Raw genomic sequence first — 20196 nt, forward strand, 5'->3', positions numbered from 1 at the left:
GGGTCCTGCCCAAATTCCCCCATTGACCCTTCTATATCACCCCCTAATAATCTCCATCGGCTATCTCTTGTCCTTTTTAACAACAAATACAGTCTTCGCAGGCGAAACCCAGGGTTCAAACCAGGATTAGACATTCAGCATTATTAATTCTTTAAACAATCAGTTTAAGAGGCCACAGCTGGGTAATAAGAAACACCTACAGTATCAGTCACATGTTCCAATATTTTTGATCACTTGAAAAAATGCATGGGTTCAAACAAAAGGTGCCATGTTCTAAGTTGTTTAACACGTCTAGATGTAAATATGAGGAAATAAAAGCTGATATATCATCTCATTCATGTTTTGATCTCAAACCCAAATGTCCTCAATGTATAGTGAAAACAACAATACTTTTGGAGGGGACTGTATATCTGGCCACATATACATATTTTCTGTTGCTTGTTGACAGAAGTCCTGAAGGAAGAGGAAGTGAACAGCTCTCTTCAGGAATTTCGTGATGGCCAAAACAAGTCTACGTTCCTATACCACCGAGAGCCAAGTTATTTTGAAATTCCCACCAAGGAGATTCAAACACACTCCAAATTTGCAGAAATGGAGCTGAATGACATTCCCACTAAGGACACAGATGTTTTACCAAAATCCACTCCTCCTGTTTACCAGAGCCACGCCTCATTCACCATCGAGTTTGATGAATGTACGCCAGGAAAAATGAAAATCAAAGACCATGTGACCAAATTCTCCTCTCGTCAGCGCAGTAAACAGTTAAGCGCTAAGGTGACCAGTGCTGCACCCACTGAGGTCCAGTCTCCAGAGAGCAAGGTTGCTGATTGGCTGGTTCAGAGTGATGTTGGCATGATGTCATCAAGACGGCCGACTAGCGATGATGTCTACAGCACCAAGAGTGACCTCGCGATGCACATCAGGACGCTCAAAGGTCATTTAACATTTTCAGTGTTAATCACTATTGTTTATACTGATCATATTATCAATACTTGTCAATTTAAAGATTTTTAAGCAGATTTGTAAGTTGTATAAATTATATATATATATCACACAAAAGTGAGTACACCCCTCATATTTTTGTAAATATTTGATTATATCTTTTCATGTGACAACACTGAAGAAATGACACTTTGCTACAATGTAAAGTAGTGAGTGTACAGCTTGTGTAACAGTGTAAATATGCTGTCCCCTCAAAATAACTCAACACACTGCCATTAATGAGTACACCCCTAAGTGAAAATGTGCAAATTGGGCCCAATTAGCCATTTTCCCTCCCCGGTGTCATGTGACTTGTTAGTGTTACAAGGTCTCAGGTGTGAATGAGGAGCAGGTGTGTTAAATTTGGTGTCATCGCTCTCACACTCCCTCATACTGGTCACTGGAAGTTCAACATGGCACCTCATGGCAAAGAACTCTCTGAGGATCTGAAAAATAGAATTGTTGCTCCACATAAAGATGGCCTAGGCTATAAGAAGATTGCCAAGACCCTGACACTGAGCGGCAGCACGGTGGCCAAGACCATACAGCAGTTTAACAGGACAGGTTCCACTCAGAACAGGCCTTGCCATGGTCCACCAAAGAAGTTGAGTGCACGTGCTCAGCGTCATATCCAGAGGTTGTGTTTGGGAAATAGACGTATGAGTGCTGCCAGCATTGCTGCAGAGGTTGAAGGGGTGGGGGGTCAGCCTGTCAGTGCTCAGACCATACGCCGCACACTGCATCAAATTGGTCTGCATGGCTGTCGTCCCAGAAGGAAGCCTCTTCTAAAGATGATGCACAAGAAAGCCCGCAAACAGTTTGCTGAAGACAAGCAGACTAAGGACATGGATTACTGGAACCATGTCCTGTGGTCTGATGAGACCAAGATAAACTTGTTTGGTACAGATGGTGTCAAGCGTGTGTGCCGGCAACCAGGTGAGGAGTACAAAGACAAGTGTGTCTTGCCTACAGTCAAGCATGGTGGTGGGAGAGTCATGGTCTGGGGCTGCATGAGTGCTGCCGGCACCGGGGAGCTACAGTTCATTGAGGGAACCATGAATGCTAACATGTACTGTGACATACTGAAGCAGAGCATGATCAGTCTGCAGTATTCCAGCATGATAATGACCCCAAACACACCTCCAAGATGGCCACTGCCTTGCTAAAGAAGCTGAGGGTGAAGGTGATGGACTGGCCAAGCATGCCTCCAGACCTAAACCCTATTGAGCATCTGTGGGGCATCCTCAAACAGAAAGTGGAGGAGCATAAGGTCTCTAATATCCACCAGCTCCGTGATGTGGTCATGGAGGAGTGGAAGAGGACTCCAGTGGAACCTGTGAAGCTCTGGTGAACTCCATGCCCAAGAGGGTTAGGGCAGTGCTGGAAAATAATGGTGGCCACGCAAAATATTGACACTTTGGGCCCAATTTGCACATTTTCACTTAGGGGTGTACTCACTTTTGTTGCCAGCGGTTTAGACATTAATGTCTGTGTGTTGAGTTATTTTGAGGGGACAGCAAATTTACACTGTTACACAAGCTGTACACTCACTACTTTACATTGCAGCAAAGTGTCATTTCTTTAGTGTTGTCACATGAAAAGATATAATCAAATATTTACAAAAATGTGAGGGGTGTACTCACTTTTGTGAGATACTGTGTATATGTATATAAGTATATATAAGTAAAATGTTTCTGCACTCACTGATGTAGGTCACCATCATGAAGATGGCACTCAAAGTGATTCTGAAGATCCTGTAATAAAAGGAAAGAGGAGTAAATCTCATCACTTAGTCCAATCGGAGGAATCAAATATGCCAAAAATACTGGAACCATCTGATTCTTACAAACCTCCATCACCACCTAAAAGTATTCATGACTTCTCTAGTGTTCGTGAAGGAACTGGAGTAGAAGAACCTTCACCTTCAACTCAAAGCCAAATGAAATGTGGGCATCAGGAACCTCTGAGTCAGCAGGCCTTTATTATTGAATTTTTTGATGATAATCCACGTAAGAAACGTTCCCAGTCTTTTACCCACAATTCTGTGCATGGTGACAATTATTCAGCTCTCAAAGCAAAACTAGAACGGCGTAAAGGAGGTGAAAGGCCTGCTTCTGTTCATGGGAATATTCCTCCTACACAACAGATCACAGTCCCTCTAAAGGGCTTAAGTCATGGCATTCATCAAAGATCGAGCTCACTAAAGAGGGAGAAAACGGAGGATGCCGTGAGCAAGGGTGGCATTTCCCCTTCGTCTTCGGGCACTTCCTGTTCCATCACTTCCTCGTCCTCTCGCTCTTCCCCTGCAATCATCATCAAACCTTTTGGCAGCATTGGAAAGAAATCTAAACTTGCTCAAGAATTTGTTAACGAGTTTCTTAATGAATCCTCACCACCAATGTCAGCACCACCAGTGATGATGTCACCATCACACACCCATCTTCCATCTCCGGAGGACACACATGTATGTGCACCGTCCTCCATGTCTTACCCGACCTCTCCATCCCAAATACACACACACCATCTGCCCCAAACACTTCTTCCTGCTTCTTCTCCAATTTCTGTCCCCTCTCCCCCTTCATCTGTGGGTCCAGATTCCAGCGTTTCAGCATTACCTCAATTTTCCACTATATTTGGTACTGAGGCAGATTCTAAAGCCCTTAGAACACACCCTAAAGGCCCAGGGGCAATTCGTACAGAGGAGGAGGACAGTTTGAGTGATGCTGGAACTTACACTATTGAGACTGAGTCTCAGGATAAAGAAGTGGAAGAAGCTCGCAGTATGATTGATCAGGTAAAAATCAGAAACATATGCAGTCATGCACGAAGGTACACCACAAATATTTTATTTAATGAGTTATCAAAAACTATTGCACACAATGAATGAAATCTATTTTTACATGTCTTACAGGTTTTTGGAGTACTGGATGCTCCAGAATACAGTGGTGTTTACAGACCAGTCATCAATGAGCAAGATATATTAAACCAAAACCAAACTGAAATCATGCACACATCAGCAGAAGATCTTAATGATCTTAATTCCAGCATCAGTGGAGATACAGAAAGCTTTCTACAGGTATTTGTGACAATGTTTACTATTAAAAGTATAGAGTATTTATTATTCAAAACATAGGGGTGTATTCAGAGTAGCGCTCAGTGTGTGGTTGTCATGTTAGAAAGTGGATTACCGATGCAAGTGCAGATTTTCAAACATTTAATAACCAGTAAACACAATACAAAGGACTCTACAACCAACATGTAAAACCCTGTGGGGAAAAACTAAACACGGTAGCATAGACAAAAGCATGGATAGACAATTATGTGAGACAAGGAAAGCGGTGCAAACAGTGGCATATATACAAGAGTGCTCATTAACCGAAACGTAAATCAGGTGCAGGTGGTCATGTGACATTGATGAGTATGGTGCAGTGGCTGCTGGGAAATGAAGTCCAGAGTTCCCTCCTTGATACATGACAGTGGTGAGGATTTAATTACAGTTTGATGTAACTGCAAAATTTCACGTTGTAGTTTTTTCTATCTAATTAATTTTCTTTTAAGAGGAGCTCCATTATCAAGAGTACAGTGGAACAATGACTCCTTCAGTCACCTGATCAAGTTCTGATGGTCAGATGGTGATCCATTCAAAGTTGACAACTCTGGGAGGTTATTGTTTAAACTCTGTGCTTATAGTTTAAAGAAATTTATACAATTAATTTTATATCCGGAATGTACAGTGTCCTGCACTAATATTGGCACCATTGGTAAATAAGAGCAAAAAAGGCTGTGAAAAATTGTCTTTATTGTTTAACCTTTTGACCTTTTGTTTAAATAATTGACAAAAATACTCTGCTTTCATGGATATCAAACAATTACAAACAAAACACATGTTTATCCAAAAAAAAAAATCTTTGTTAAATCATATCTCTGTGATTAAAAATGAACTTGAGTAAGAGCATAAGTTTGGCCAGTTAAACCTACTCTTAAAAGTAATTTTTTTTTTTTTCAAAAAGTTACTGAAGTAAATGTAATGAAGTAGTTGTAGGTCATTGCCACCCACCTCTGGGTCCTGGTTGTGTTCTGATTAACCCCTACTGAATGTAGAGACTGAATCTTAAGTAGTCTTTCCTTCTTTCTGTCTCTGATTATTATCAGGTTTAAATGCGAGTGCTTGAGATTAAATCTTCAAATTGTTTAGGTCTCCTGTTCCTGAACCTTGTTTACAAATGGTTTGTTCCAGATTGTTGTGATGTAAATGTTCTTTATTACATTTAGGCACATTCTGACCTGAGTGCACCTAAGTGGGTGTCTCGGTGGGCGAGTTTAGCAGATACTTGCAGTGACTCAGGAACTGCAATGGCACCTTTAGGAAGTCCACCACAAGGAACCGTTTCACACAGAGGTGAAGCGTTTAACACTCTTATAGTGTTCATTACTTCCTTTATCCTCCAACATCTCTTTAAACTAATGTGTTTTATAACATTAATATAAATATAAATATAATATAAGGTTAACTTATAACCGTTTCAGATTTAAATATCATGGAATATTGTGGTGCTAATTTTGTCTTTGCAGATGTAAAAGCAGTACTGAGTCAAACTGTGAATCATTCAGAATCAGAGTGTACCCAGAGCTCCAAAACCAGACGTCTTCTTCCTCAAGTTCCTTCTGCAGGAGAGAAGCAGGAGAGTAAACCTCCCTGTATTCTGATCCGGACTGAACCAAGTGTAGAGTATGAGCCACCTGAAAAAGTTTCTACTACATCACAGCCAGATTCCACTCAGAGGTTAAAGGTTCACGAAGATGTGGATCAGGATAGCCTGAGTGACACCAGCCGTTCTGATGATAGCTCAATCCTGGACAGGAGCTCAAAGAGTCAAGAGCAGTACAGAACGACAGCATCATTGTTATCTGAAAACATCCAGCCAAAATCCACTTCTTTCTACATTGGCTCTGAGGAGGGCTCCTACAAATCAGATGCTTCCCGGAGTCCGGTTTTTTCTCAAACTGAGCGAGCTCCTTCTCCCAAGATGCCTCCAACTACTGTCCTGATACGACACCTGAGTAGCCACGAATCCAAGCGAGCTGTGAAGCCAAACTCATCAGCACCGAATCTCCAAACCCATAACAAAGATTCTGTTCCCACCAAAGAACCTTCATCATCCTCTTTCGTTCGCCAGGAGAGCTTCACCAAAGATCGACCAAGTGACAACATCCAGGTTAAAAGGTTGCCTCACATCTCTAGTCATCCCACTTTACGGGATTTGGGCACCCTAGGAAGTGAACAAGAAGCTTTATCAAAGGAAAATAAACAATCCACATCTTCTCAAAGGCAGATAAAAGGATGTTCTCCTGAACAGGTTGAAGATTCTCTTTCTGGTGAATCAGATGTGGATACAGCTAGCACAGTGAGCTTAGTGAGCAGTAAAAATGTGCCTATTAGCACGGTTAAGAAGCGTACGTCATCTACTGTACATCGTAAGGATAAATCCTCTACGGGTTTGTCTTCTCAGGAGAAAACCAGACAACCAACAGCTCGTGAGCGACTTTCAGAAAAACGTCGCAATCATCCAAATACGGAAAACAGCGCCGCTAAATCTGAGCCTGCGCGTCGTCTCCATTTACGCCGCAGCACTGGAAATAGCGGCTCATTAGATTTTTCTGACAATCAGCAGATTCATAGTCAAACTGAAACTGCATCTTCTGATCACGAATCAACATCACGACCTTCTAGTCGCAAGAAACTCTCAGTGTCTCTGCAAAACCAAGATTCAAACAAATCCAATAAAGCGGCTCATCAGGTTCTCACTCGGTCCAACAGTCTCTCGGCTCCCAGACCGACGCGGGCCTCCATGCTGCGCCGCGCACGCCTTGGAGAAACATCCGATAATGAAGGCATGGAAACGGATCGCACGTCTCAGGGGTCAGAACACACAAAAACCTCTGGAGACAGCAAAAAGCTCTCAAGATTGGACATTTTAGCTATGCCACGTAAACGCACTGGATCATTCACCACCCCTAGTGATAGCGAATCACTGAACAAACAAACACACATTCGTCCGTCTGATGCTAACGCTAATGGGCGGAGAATGTCCGCAAGTGAAACAAAACCAACCAATAAAATTTCTCCAACAGCAGAGAAACATTCGTCCAATCACACACGCAACAATCAGACTAAACACACGGGCACAAGCAGTGAGTATGGCACAAACATATCCTGTGTACATTATGGGTCATAAATGTGAGGACACCAACAGTTGTGTTCATTTTCAGTTATCAAACATTAAGTCCATTATTTTCCTCAAAAGTAATTGTGTAATTATGGAATATTTCATTTTCTGGATTTTCATCTCAGCGTTCTGCTGCTTGTTCTTCTGCAGGTTCTCATCGGAGACAGAAAGGTTCAGATTCCTCCACATCAGAGGAAGAACGTGATGTCAGCTCTAAAACTAAATGCTCTCAGACTTCAACCTCCACACAGACACAAACTCCGCAGAGACTCGTTCCCACTTGTCTGGAAATAGAGGATGATGAAGCACAAAACGAGCACTACCAGAACTGGACCAATCAAAGTGCAGAGATCGCCAGGTCAGATGAATAATTCATTAATAATTTAATAAACTGAATGCTGATTAACAGCAGCTCTCTGCTCTGTTCACTAACACAGTAAACGCTTCAGTCTATGTGTGTGTTGTACAGGCTGAGTCAGGACTTGGCCAAAGATCTTGCTATTCTCGCACGTGAAATCCACGATGTGGCCGGAGACGCTGACATACACACACCTGCAGCGACGGGGTACAGCAGTCCACCAGGCTCCATCCCACATACACCTGCATCCACTATCTCCGCCCGAGAGGAGGTGGGACCAGCACTTTGAACAATATTTTCAAATAAAAGTACATGTTTATATAGAACTTACCTTTTACCATTTTAATTCCCTAGTTATTGTACTTAATACATTTTTGTAATTGATAGGTTCTTCTTTCATCTTTTCTTGCTTAGTTTAATGTAATGCTTAGAACACTGGAGCTGGAGAACTCACAGATGACATGTGTCATTATCATCTGCTTTAGCATCAGTAAACTAGCTGTGTTTCAATTCAAATAGATTTCGACTCAGTTTATTCATTTAGAAAGCTCTTCATGCATGTAGCATCTTTATTCATCTCTAAATGTCTGAGCGGCTGTGCTCAAAAGTTTTTTTTTGCTGTAGAATAATTAGGTGCTGCCATACTGAACACTATGTCTTAGTGTCTGAGTGTCTGACTGTCTTTGTGTCTGACTGTCTGAGTGTCTGAGTGTCTGGGTGTCTGAGTGTCTAGTATCTGACTGTCTGAGTCTCTGAGTGTCTGAGTATCTGACTGCCTGAGTCTCTGAGTATCTGACTGTCTGGGTGTCTGTGTCTCTGAGTATCTGAGTGTCTGAGTCTCTGAGTTTCTGAGTATCTGACTGTCTGAGTCTCTGACTGTCTGACTGTATGAGTCTCTGAGTGTCTGAGTATCTGACTGTCTGAGTATCTGAGTATCTTACTGTCTCAATGTCTGAGTATCTGACTGTCTGACTGTCTGAGTATCTGACTGTCTGAGTATCTGAGTATCTGAGTGTCTGGCTTTCTGACTGTGTGAGTATATGACTGTCTGAGTATCTGAGTATCTGACTGTGTGAGTGTCTGACTTTCTGACTGTCTGAGTATCTGACTGTCTGAGTATCTGACTCTCTGGCTGTCTGAGTGTTTGAGTCTCTGACTATCTGAGTATCTGAGTGTCTGACTTTCTGACTCTGTGAGTGTCTGAGTCTCTGGCTGTCCAAGTGTTTGAGTCTCTGACTGTCTGACTTTCTGACTGTGTGAGTCTCTAAGTGTCTGACTGTCTGAGTATCTGACTGTCTGACTGTCTGAGTATCTCAGTGTCTGAGTGTCTGAGTATCTGAGTATATGACTGAGTGTCTGAGTGTCGGAGTCTCCGACTGTCTGAGTGTCTGAGTATCCCACTGTCTGAGTATCTGAGTGTCTGAGTCTCTGACTGTCTGAGTGTCTGAGTATCTTACTGTCTGAGTATCTGAGTGTCTGAGTATGTCAGTGTCTGACTGTCTGACTGTCTGAGTCTCTGACTGTCTGAGTGTCTGAGTATCTTACTGTCTGAGTATCTGAGTGTCTGAATGTCTGGGTATCTGACTGTCTGAGTATCTGAGTATCTGACTGTGTGAGTGTCTGAGTCTCTGACTGTCTGAGTCTCTGACTGTCTGACTTTCTGACTGTCTGGCTGTCTGAGTGTTTGAGTCGCTGACTATCTGAGTATCTGACTGTCTGACTTTCTGACTGTGTGAGTATCTGAGTATCTTACTGTCTGAGTATCCCACTGTCTGAGTATCTGAGTGTCTGAGTCTCTGACTGTCTGAGTGCCTGAGTATCTTACTGTCTGAATGTCTGAGTGTCTGACTGTCTGGGTATCTGACTGTCTGAGTGTCTGAGTATCTGAGTGTCTGAGTATGTCAGTGTCTGACTGTCTGAGTCTCTGACTGTCTGAGAGTCTGATTTATCTTACTCTCTGAGTGTCTGAGTATCTTACTGTCTGAGTCTCTGACTGTCTGACTGTCTGAGTCTCTGACTGTCTCAGTGTCTAAGTATCTTAATGTCTGAGTATCCGAGTGTCTGAGTGTCTGAGTATCTTACTGTTTGAGGATCTGAGTGTCTGAGTATCTTACTGTCTAAGTATGTGAGTGTCTGTGTATCTGACTGTCTTACTGTCTGACTGTCTGAGTGTCCGAGTGTCGTGCTGTGCAGCTTATTTTACAGTAATGACTTTTTATTTCCTACACATCACAATTCTAACTGTACACTGATTACATTAAATGTGTGTGCTGTGTCGTTATGTGTATTTCTGCTACAGTTGGTGCATCACATTCCAGATGCCAGTCTGAGTTATCAAAAAGTTCCTGCAGGTTCCCCGAGTCCAGTGGATCAGGACAGTGACGGAACCAAACGACGTCCTTGGAACAGAGAAGAGGTTTTTATAACCGATGCCTTTTCGTATTAAATGAGTGAAATTTATGCAAATGAGTTTAACATTGATTTATAAAAGGAGTTTTTGTTGCAGGTGATTTTGGACAATCTGATGTTGAACCCAGTGTCTCAGCTCTCACAGGCCATCAGAGAGAACACAGAGCAACTCACCCAGAAAATGAAGTGAGACATCACACACACTTTACATCACACGCTCTTTACATCACACACACTTTACATCACATGCTCTTTACATCACACGCTCTTTACATCACACTCTTTACATCACACACCCTTTACATCATACATTTTACATCACACCCTTTACATCACACACTCTTTACATCACACATGAGGAGAAGATGGAGTAAGGGATTTTACTTTATTCTCAGATTATGGAACTCAGTGATGTGTGTGTTTTTCCAGATCTTTATTCCACAATACCACAGATGTTTGGGAGGATATTGAAGCAAAAATGAATGCTGAAGATGAAGTTCCTATAATTAAAACTTCCAACAAAGTAAGAAGTTCCGTTCTCACTGAGATTTACATCATTTATATATTATTATGATTTAGATCGTACTCTACTTAATCACTATTTCTTAATTTTTCCAGGTTTTTTTTCTGTGTTTTGATTTGTTAAATGTATAATACATAAAATAAAATTGTATAAACGATAGAGAAAATTTATACATTTAAAATCTATATCCTGTGTTTATATATTTCTGTAAAGATGCTTTGGGACAATGTCCACTGTTAAAAGCGCTACACAAATAAAACTGAATTGTATAGTATTTTATAACTTGAAAAGTTAATATATTTCATCATAAATCATTAAAAAGTAAATGAATTTAAAGTGACACTGCTGGAAAAATAAGCGTTTAGCCAAATCTGTAGAAGAAAATAATATACATGCAGGGCAGAAGGAATTTTGGGCCTGAAGTGTGTTAACATTACAAACTGCATATTTAACTTAATGTTCATTATATTGTCGAATTAACCACATCCAGACCTCACATTTAGTTGCTGCTTTAACCCAGTCAATGTGTTTCACTTTAATTCCAAACACTGAAGCTGATGTGAGTTTACAATATCTCACAAAAGTGAGTACACCCGTCAGTGTAACAGTGTAAATTTGCTGTCCCCTCAAAATAACTCAACGCACAGACATTAATGTCTGGCAACAAAAGTGAATACACCCCTAAGTGAAAATGTCCAAATTGGGCCCAAAGTGTCAATATTTTGTGTGGCCACCATTATTTTCCAGCACTGCCTTAACCCTCTTGGGCATGGAGTTCACCAGAGCTTCACAGGTTGCCACTGGAGTCCTCTTCCACTTGACCAGTCACCTTCACCTTCAGTCACCTTCACCCTCAGCTTCTTTAGCAAGGCAGTGGTCATCGTGGAGGTGTGTTTGGTGTCATTATCATGCTGGAATACTGCCCTGAGGCCCAGTCTCCGAAAGGAGGGGATCATGCTCTGCTTCAGTATGTCACAGTACATGTTGGCATTCATGGTTCCCTCAATGAACTGTAGCTCCCCAGTGCCGGCAGCACTCATGCAGCCCCAGACCATGACTCTCCCACCACCATGCTTGACTGCAGGCAAGACACACTTGTCTTTGTACTCCTCACCTGGTTGCCTCCACACACGCTTGACACCATCTGAACCAAATAAGTTTATCTTGGTCTCATCAGACCACAGGACATGGTTCCAGTAATCCATGTCCTTAGTCTGCTTGTCTTCAGCAAACTGTTTGCAGGCTTTCTTGTGCATCATCTTTAGAAGAGATTTCCTTCTGGGACGACAGCCATGCAGACCAATTTGATGCAGTGTGCGGCGTATGGTCTGAGAACTGACAGGCTGACCCCCCACCCCTTCAACCTCTGCAGCAATGCTGGTAGCACTCATACATCTATTTCCCAAACACAACCTCTGGATATGATGCTGAGCACGTGCACTCAACTTCTTTGGTGGACCATGGCAAGGCCTGTTCTGAGTGGAACCTGTCCTGTTAAACTGCTGTATGGTCTTGGCCACCGTGCTGCCGCTCAGTGTCAGGGTCTTGGCAATCTTCTTATAGCCTCGGCCATCTTTATGTGGAGCAACAATTATTTTTTTCAGATCCTCAGAGAGTTCTTTGCCATGAGGTGCCATGTTGAACTTCCAGTGACCAGTATGAGGGAGTGTGAGAGCGATGACACCAAATTTAACACACCTGCTCCTCATTCACACCTGAGACCTTGTAACACTAACAAGTCACATGACACCGGGGAGGGAAAATGGCTAATTGGGCCCAATTTGCACATTTTCACTTAGGGGTGTACTCACTTTTGTTGCCAGCGGTTTAGACATTAATGGCTGTGTGTTGAGTTATTTTGAGGGAACAGCAAATTTACACTGTTACACAAGCTGTACACTCACTACTTTACACTGTAGCACAGTGTCATTTCTTCAGTGTTGTCACAGGAAAATATATAATCAAATATTTACAAAAATGTGAGAGGTGCACTCACTTTTGTGAGATACTGTATATTTGAGTTAATAATAATTTGTGTGTTGCAGGAAATCTCGTCCATCCTTCAGGAGCTGAGGAGAGTCCAGAGACAGCTGGAGGGTTAGACATGATGCCTTCACATTATTTTACTTAGTGCTTAGTGTGTACACATGTTCAGATTTGGTTCATGTGCCTTAGCATTCTTTATCTCTGTAACTCCTCAGTGATAAACTCAATCGTGGAACCTGGAGGAGGTGTGAAGATAACAGCACCACCTGCAGCAGGAAAAAAAAGGTCTACATCTGCAAATGCCAAACGAGGTGGTAAATATCCTGTGTGAGGAATGTGAAGTCTGTTTTAGTCTAGTAATAACTGCTGAAAATGCCTTTATGCTCTATAGATCTTTACTACGCTGAAATATAATGCTGTATTAAATGTAAACCTGCTGCTTGCTTCGGATAGAAGACAAACTGTGTGTGTTTGTGTGTGTGTGTGTGTGTGTGTGTGTGTGTGTGTGTGTGTGTGTGTGTGTTTCCATATTAGATGTCAGCACAAGGGGATGAGTGTGTGGCAGTACTATATCTGTTGACCTAAATTCACTAAATCCAAAAATTCATTGAGTTGGATTTTTATAGTTGAGGCATTGTGTATTTACCCACAAAGAAAAAAAGATTTGTAATGTAAACCTGTGTAAACCTGTAAATGGGGCTATTACTTGGTGGACTCGACAGATTCGGAAACAGCGAAACAAACTGGCCATAGTTCAGATTTCTGCAGCAGATTCTCTGTTACAGCCAAACACTTTATATAAATTATTTTTGTCACAGTTTAAAGTAGCTAAAACATTTACAGACATTTGTGTTCCGTAATGTTATACAGATTTATACAGTGCCTCCAGAAAATATTCAGCCCCTAGTGATTATTTCTCTTTTTGCTGTATTGCAGCATTAAATGTGAATATGTTAGAATGGGATTTTTCTGCTCTTTTTGAAGTGACTGCTCACAGAAATAAAAGTAAATATTTAGACGTCCCCAGGATGATGAGGTCTAAAACAACATAATTGATGTGTTCATCCCCTTTTATTTTAGCATCTAAATTAGAACGAGTATTTGTTTTTCAGAGTGCACATTAAATACGTTAAACAGGGTACACCTGTGTTCATTTTAAATCCACCTGCATCAGATTGTATGCTTGCTCTCGCAGCTGAAATGGCAGATCAGATCAGTTTTGCTGTCATGAAGCTTGCCCATGAAGAACTGCCCATGAAGTTTTTAAAACCATGGCAGTGCTTTGACTCTTCCTAGATCTACTGTGAAATTCATTGTAAAAAGGGGAAAACATATGGAACAACACAGACTTTACCAAGATCAGGCCAAACTGAGTGCTCAGGCAAGAAGTGCAATTGACAGAGAACTGTCCAAGAGTCCAGCTACAACAGTGTTACAGAGCTGAAATAGAAGATCCTGGGCAGACCTCAAGAACATCATCAGCTCTTCACAGATCCGGTCTCTGTGGGACTGTGGCCAAACGGAAGTCACTTGTGAGAAAGTCAGAAAACCTGAGAGCTTTTGGAAAAAGATTTTGTGGTCTGATGAGACTAAAGTGGAGGCATTTGGTCTCAAGCTGAATCATAACATTTGGCACAAACCAAATACATCCCAACACCCATTTAACACCACTCCTGTGATGAAGCATGGTGGTGGTATCATCAAGCTCTAATTTTGCTTTTGAGCAGGAGGAACTGGAAAGTTTGTTTTCATCACAGGAAACATGGATGAAGCCAAATATGAGCAAATTGTTGAACAGAACCTCTTCCAATCTGCCAAAACCTGCATTTAGGGCTAAAATACATGGTCCAATAGGACAATGACCCAAATCTCAGGGCAAAAGAATTTCTGAGGTAAAGATACTTTTTAAATAATTCTGAGAACCTATAAATATGTTTTATTTTATGATGTCGCAATACAGCAAAAAGAGAAGTCATAACTAGAGGGGTGAATAATTTCTGGATGCACTGTATAACTCCCCTCCCCATGTAAAATTATAATATATAATAAATGTGTGGTGCAGTGCATTCTGGGTATGTTGTCAAATTGGCCAACAGATGAAGGGGGAGTGGACGAGGGGCGTGCTAAAACCAGGACTGGAACACAGACAGTGATGTTATTTGGTGTTTTAGGTTTTAGGTTAATCGTTCCTAGGAATCTGCATTATAACTGTGCTATGCATTAACATACACACACGCGCAGACACACGCACACACACGCACACACACACACACACACACTCACACACACACACACACACACACACACACACAGAGAGAGAGAGAGAGAGAGAGAGAGAGAGAGAGAGAGAGAGATAACTGTGTATAAGTATATATTACATTTCCTGGTGCATGATGTAAATGATATGAATGTGACTCAATGCTAATGAGAATGTGGCTAAAGCTAAACAGCACTAAGCAGCTCAATGCAACAGAAATATAATAATGTGAGTTGAAATATAATAAAATTACAGTATTTATGAAGGTTTGCTTCAAAAATACTGTACAAGAACAAAAAACAGTGACAGCAGCATCCAGAAGTTTCATCAGTGAAGGAACATTTGCACCTTTTACTCGCAGATCCACAATTTACAGAGATTCATTATTTAACTTAATGAGCTTCTTTAAACACTAATATTCTAATATTAATATTCTGCCTTAGACTCCGCCCCCTTTAACACTCGTGTCACTCATTAGGAACCTTTTTATTATTTTTACCCCAATTTATGTCTCGTGAGGATTTAATACTGAAATTGTACACCTTGGTATTTGGAACTCGAAAACTAAGTGCTACTCGGACATTATGTGAGTCGGAGTGGGGGCGGAGTTTGTTTAACCCAGACGCGTGCCTCAGTTGCGTGGGATTCTGACCTTGAACTCAAGCACATCGGCTCAAATATTAAGTGCAGCTGTCTGACAGTTTAATGTAAACGCAATATGTCACATTGAAATGTATGTTTTTTCTGTAAATCCACTTAAAAAAAAATTTCCCGTGATCTCGACTTAATTTTCCTGTGCACTGGACATCCATATTTTGAATGGGTTTTTTGGTTAATGACTGAAATAAGGTCTGTGGTTAACACAAGCTCAAGATATGTTCACGTTTTATACTACATCAAAAAATACATCAGTAATACCCCACTCAGAATAAAAAAAAGCTTTTACGTGTCTTGAAAAAGACGGTTTCTAACAAGTGGCTAACTTTTACTACGGAGGTTGTCGGGGACATTAAACGTCATCATGCTGAACAGGAAGTCTCATCTACTACAGCCTTGCTGTGTTTATACTAACACTTGTGCAAACTATTTCAACTCAAACTTCCCAATTTGTAGATTTATCAGTTTATAGTATTTCCCAGTTGTATTGTTTTTTTTAAATAAAGACTGAAAGAGTTGTAGTGGTGTAGTGGTGGTGACGTTGAAGTCATACGACCGTGGTGTAGTTCGTTTATAGTCTAACATTAGCTTTTTACTTCTGGTGAGTGTATAGGCGTCAAAATCTTATGAATCTTATCGTAATGAACAAGACATGTAAGAATCATAAACTTTTGTCGGTCACAGAGTTTATTTTCTGAAATAATTCAAAAGCCAATGGAAAAACCTTACTAGCTTTGTGTGAAAGTAACCAGGGTGATGCTAACTTCTGGGGTGGTCTACAAAAATACATAATTCCTGCAGGACTGACGATTTCCACATTAGTGTCTGACACTTGAGAAGGGACACACACCCCTCTCTCTCTTTTAATGCTGAGATATCTCTACAGCGGGCAGTTATTACATTTGTGATGGAGAAGATGCCAATGTGCATGAAACACCAGTCCTATTCACAAAGGGCCAGATTCTCTCAGGATAAAATTACATCGTGAGAAAACAGCTTTCATGCATGGCCGCTTAGGGCTTCCGTACATTTGAGGAGAATATTACATACATAAATATAACACTATTCATTAATGAATAATATTCTCACTTTAAAAGTCTACAAAAATCTTTTTTAATCAGAGATCTCAGACATTGTTTATATAGATAAAATTATGAATGAACTTAAAGGTTCTCTGTAAGTGTTGCATGAGCACTTGGTCAGCTTTTCCTTCAAAGCATGAGCCTCCTTTACAGGAGAGCATATCGACACGTTCAAATTTCATGACCTCAATTTATTAAAAATATCATAAAATACATATTATTTTTGCCTGTCAAGTAACTGATGTTTCATCTCTATTGAAAAACCCTGCTTCTGTCTACTTCGGAGGTGTGAATTACATGCAGGTGGTTTTAATAATCTGGATGTGAAGCTCAGAAAATTCACTTAAGCAGCTGCGTAACCCGACTCTGAATACCAGCAACTTTCCCCGTGATGTAACTTTTGGGCTTACTCCGAATACCGTCCTCTGATTGGTACACAGTGATCATGTGACAAAACGGTGAGAATATTTAATAACTGAAGAATTTGACCAACTCTTGGTATTAAATTTAGACTTTTGGTTGACTGTGTGTGTGTGTGTGTGTGTGTGTGTGTGTGTGTGAGAGAGAGAGAGAGAGAGAGAGAGAGAGAGAGAGACCGACCGAGACCTACTCACTGCAAACAACATAGCTCACATTCTTTTACTGAACAGTTAACAGATAATTTAATTCATATTATTTCTCACAGATCTAATAAATTAGTTTGTTTAAATGTTTATTCTAATCAAGATAGATTCAGATGATTCAGTTTCTTGTTCTATTCATAAAAAACATAAATGACATCTGAATAATCATCTCAAGCTGATTCTGGTTTTATGTTTATATTTAAGGTAGGAGCACTGAGTGAAAACTGAATCAGATTCTGATTGAGACATTAAATCAGATGATTCAGAATTTGGCTCTCATTAAGATTCAGATCTAATTTCATGAAGAGCAGCAGTACTGAATGAATGTAGACAAACAAAGTTTTGGTTAAAATTATTTACTAAATTAAAAGTTGTAGTAGAACATGTGTAAGAAAGTGATTATTGATCATTATTCAGAAGTGAGAATATTTGTGAGAATTTTTTTTGTTGTTGTTGATTGCAAAATATTCCTAAATCCAACTTAAATCCAGTGTTTAGCACTATTTATAATCAGATAAATATTAAAATATTGTTTTTCTGTTGCATATTTAAAGTAGCCAAAAGGAATGTCTGAATCTCTACCAGGAAAAGAGACAAATGTTGATATTTCATCAGAAAATTCTGGAAAAATGTTAAATGAATTAAAATTTTAAAAAATGAATTTCATAATTTCAGTGAGCAATGTTTAGACTTGTAATGATTGTTGTTAACTTTGCACCGAGTGTGTAGACAGACGTGTGTATTATCCTGTGAACATTATGTGTAGCATTATTTAACAGTGTCCATGAACAGCAATGTTTTTATTTTTATTTATAAATTAGTACAGCAGCTGAAACACCACATTCTGTGCAGAACAAATGTCTTTTTATCAGTTTAATTGTTTTTTTATATTGAGTAGATTTTTTTAAATAACTTATTTTATCATTATCTTTATTTATTTATTTGTGTGTGTGTGCGCGAATGTTTTTTGTTCAGATCTGAGTATTAAAGATGTGTATCTGTAACTTTATAATGTTAATGTTCTGTATAAACGTTCTCTATAAAGTGTTTGAGCTGCTCTTACACGCTCTCTCTCTCTTTTACACACACACACACACACACACACACACACACACACACAGTCTCCTGTGAAAGTATTGGAACGACAAGGCCAGTTCTATTGTTTTCGCTACACACTGACAATCAGAAGATGAATATGAGACGATGGATCAGAATTTCATCTCGATGTGTTAAACAAATTAGAACATGACACCTTCGGTTTGAACACACCCATTTTTCAATAGATCAAAACTATTGGATTTTTTTCATGTATTGGAATACTTGACCTCAAAACCTTCCAATCAGTCGTCCAACATCTTAAGCACTGAGCTAGCACGGATCCCACCATGCTGTCATTCGAGTACTTTCAGAGGGGACTGTATGTACACACACACTGCACTGCTGGTTTTATGTTACTGGTGTGTTTTTATTCACTGTTTGGACTGTAAAATTTTCATTACATTTACAATAAATCAATTTCAGTCACAAGCTTAAACTCTCTTTGTTCAGTTCTGTTTGATTCACAGATTCCAACTGAAGGCCTGCATCAGACAGACAGACAGACGTCTACCCAGAGCCGTACCACTATACACTGCAGTACTGTAAAATACAATGTAGTAATGTTGTACATGTTGTTCAATACACTTGTACTTACTAATTAAGACTTTCTTTAGTTGGATGTTAATATTCAAGGCCTTAGTTATTAGTAAAATAATTAGACATAATGAAACAATTATTCATGAATTTTACCAATATCACTTGCCATAAACTGTTATAATTTAACTATCAATTAAGAATAATAATGATAAAGTTATCTGAAGGTTCAGAGTTCTTCAATAATAGCTTCTGTTTTGATCTGAGAGCAAACACACAACTGGTTCAACAGGATAATATTTATTTAATTTATTACACAAATCAACAAACACAAGTTATAAGCAATACATTACAGACGTGGTAGTGGATATTTTGAATGAGTGGATATTTCTGTGTGTGTGTGTGTGTGTGTGTGTGTGTGTGTGTGTGTGGGTCAGTGTGTGTGTGGGTCAGTGGGTGGGTGGGTGGGTATGAACAAAGGGTAAACTCATGCTTGATTTGAGAACCAAGGGATCATTCCGATGAACAAAAGGAGGAGTGAAACAAAAACTAGGAATTTTGAGGAAGGTTTCCACACCATGTAGGTATCAGGAACAGACCTTTAAATAACTGTTGTGGATTAGTAAGGAGCTCCAATGAATTTACATTTTACATTTATTCATTTAGCAGAAGCTTTTATCCAAAGCCACTCACAAATGAGAAAATTGATCCCAGTTTTTGAATGAGTGGATTAAAAGGTGGAATAAGAGTGACGTGATGCGCTAACTCTGTTACCCCCAAATCACTACAGAATCACAATAACACTTTATGGACAAATGTTATCAGCTCTATAATAAAGCTAGCATTAATATGGAGATCAAACAGAATAATAACATTAGTATGAGATCGCATGCAGTAGCAGCTCCACCTGATTGTCCAGACAGAGGGAGACTGAGGAAATGTGCCTTGGGGCTTTTATCTCAGAGTCACCTTCCTCCTTTTCTCCATAAGATGTAGAAATAAGATGCGGTGGTGCCTACTAGTGGCAGCTTAGGTAACTACACCACATTATACGGTATTCTAGGTAGTTACACATTTTGACTGAAGCAGGCTGAATATAATAGACCAAAATTTCTCAGGCACTGTGGATTGAGACCATTCAGTGCTTTATAGGTCAATAGTAGTATTTTATAATCAGTGCAAACTTTTACTGGGAGCCAATGCAGTGTGGATAAGATAAGGTGACGTTAATATAATCAAATTTTCTGGTACTTGTTAGAACTGTTGCATTCTGGACTAACTGGAGCTTGTTTATGTCCCTATTGGAACTTCCAGACAGTAAGGCATTACAATAGTTTAACCTAGTAAAAGAAAGCATTAACTAGTTTTTTAAATTTATGTAATGTAATGTCCTGGTTGGAGGTGAAGAGGCAGGAGACAATTGTGTAAGGTCAGCATGTATTTTTTTTTTAGGGCAGTTCA

At 40.0% G+C, this 20196-nt stretch overlaps 1 protein-coding gene across 1 annotated transcript in view; it reads left to right on the plus strand.

Annotated features, from left to right (window-relative positions):
- cep170bb (centrosomal protein 170Bb) overlaps positions 1 to 18618 on the plus strand; it is a 30674-nt gene extending 12056 nt beyond the window's left edge. The window contains exons 8-19 of the mRNA XM_053675923.1: positions 449 to 934; positions 2694 to 3775; positions 3893 to 4057; positions 5254 to 5380; positions 5554 to 7173; positions 7359 to 7566; positions 7678 to 7837; positions 9866 to 9982; positions 10073 to 10161; positions 10405 to 10498; positions 12544 to 12595; positions 12700 to 18618. Of these exons, the coding sequence (XP_053531898.1) occupies positions 449 to 934; positions 2694 to 3775; positions 3893 to 4057; positions 5254 to 5380; positions 5554 to 7173; positions 7359 to 7566; positions 7678 to 7837; positions 9866 to 9982; positions 10073 to 10161; positions 10405 to 10498; positions 12544 to 12595; positions 12700 to 12815 (4316 nt within the window). The 3' untranslated portion in view covers positions 12816 to 18618. The remainder of the gene's footprint in view (positions 1 to 448; positions 935 to 2693; positions 3776 to 3892; positions 4058 to 5253; positions 5381 to 5553; positions 7174 to 7358; positions 7567 to 7677; positions 7838 to 9865; positions 9983 to 10072; positions 10162 to 10404; positions 10499 to 12543; positions 12596 to 12699) is intronic.
- The last annotated feature ends 1578 nt before the right edge of the window (positions 18619 to 20196 follow it).

Source organism: Ictalurus punctatus, chromosome 25 (assembly GCF_001660625.3).
Source record: "Ictalurus punctatus breed USDA103 chromosome 25, Coco_2.0, whole genome shotgun sequence".
NCBI lineage: Eukaryota > Metazoa > Chordata > Actinopteri > Siluriformes > Ictaluridae > Ictalurus > Ictalurus punctatus.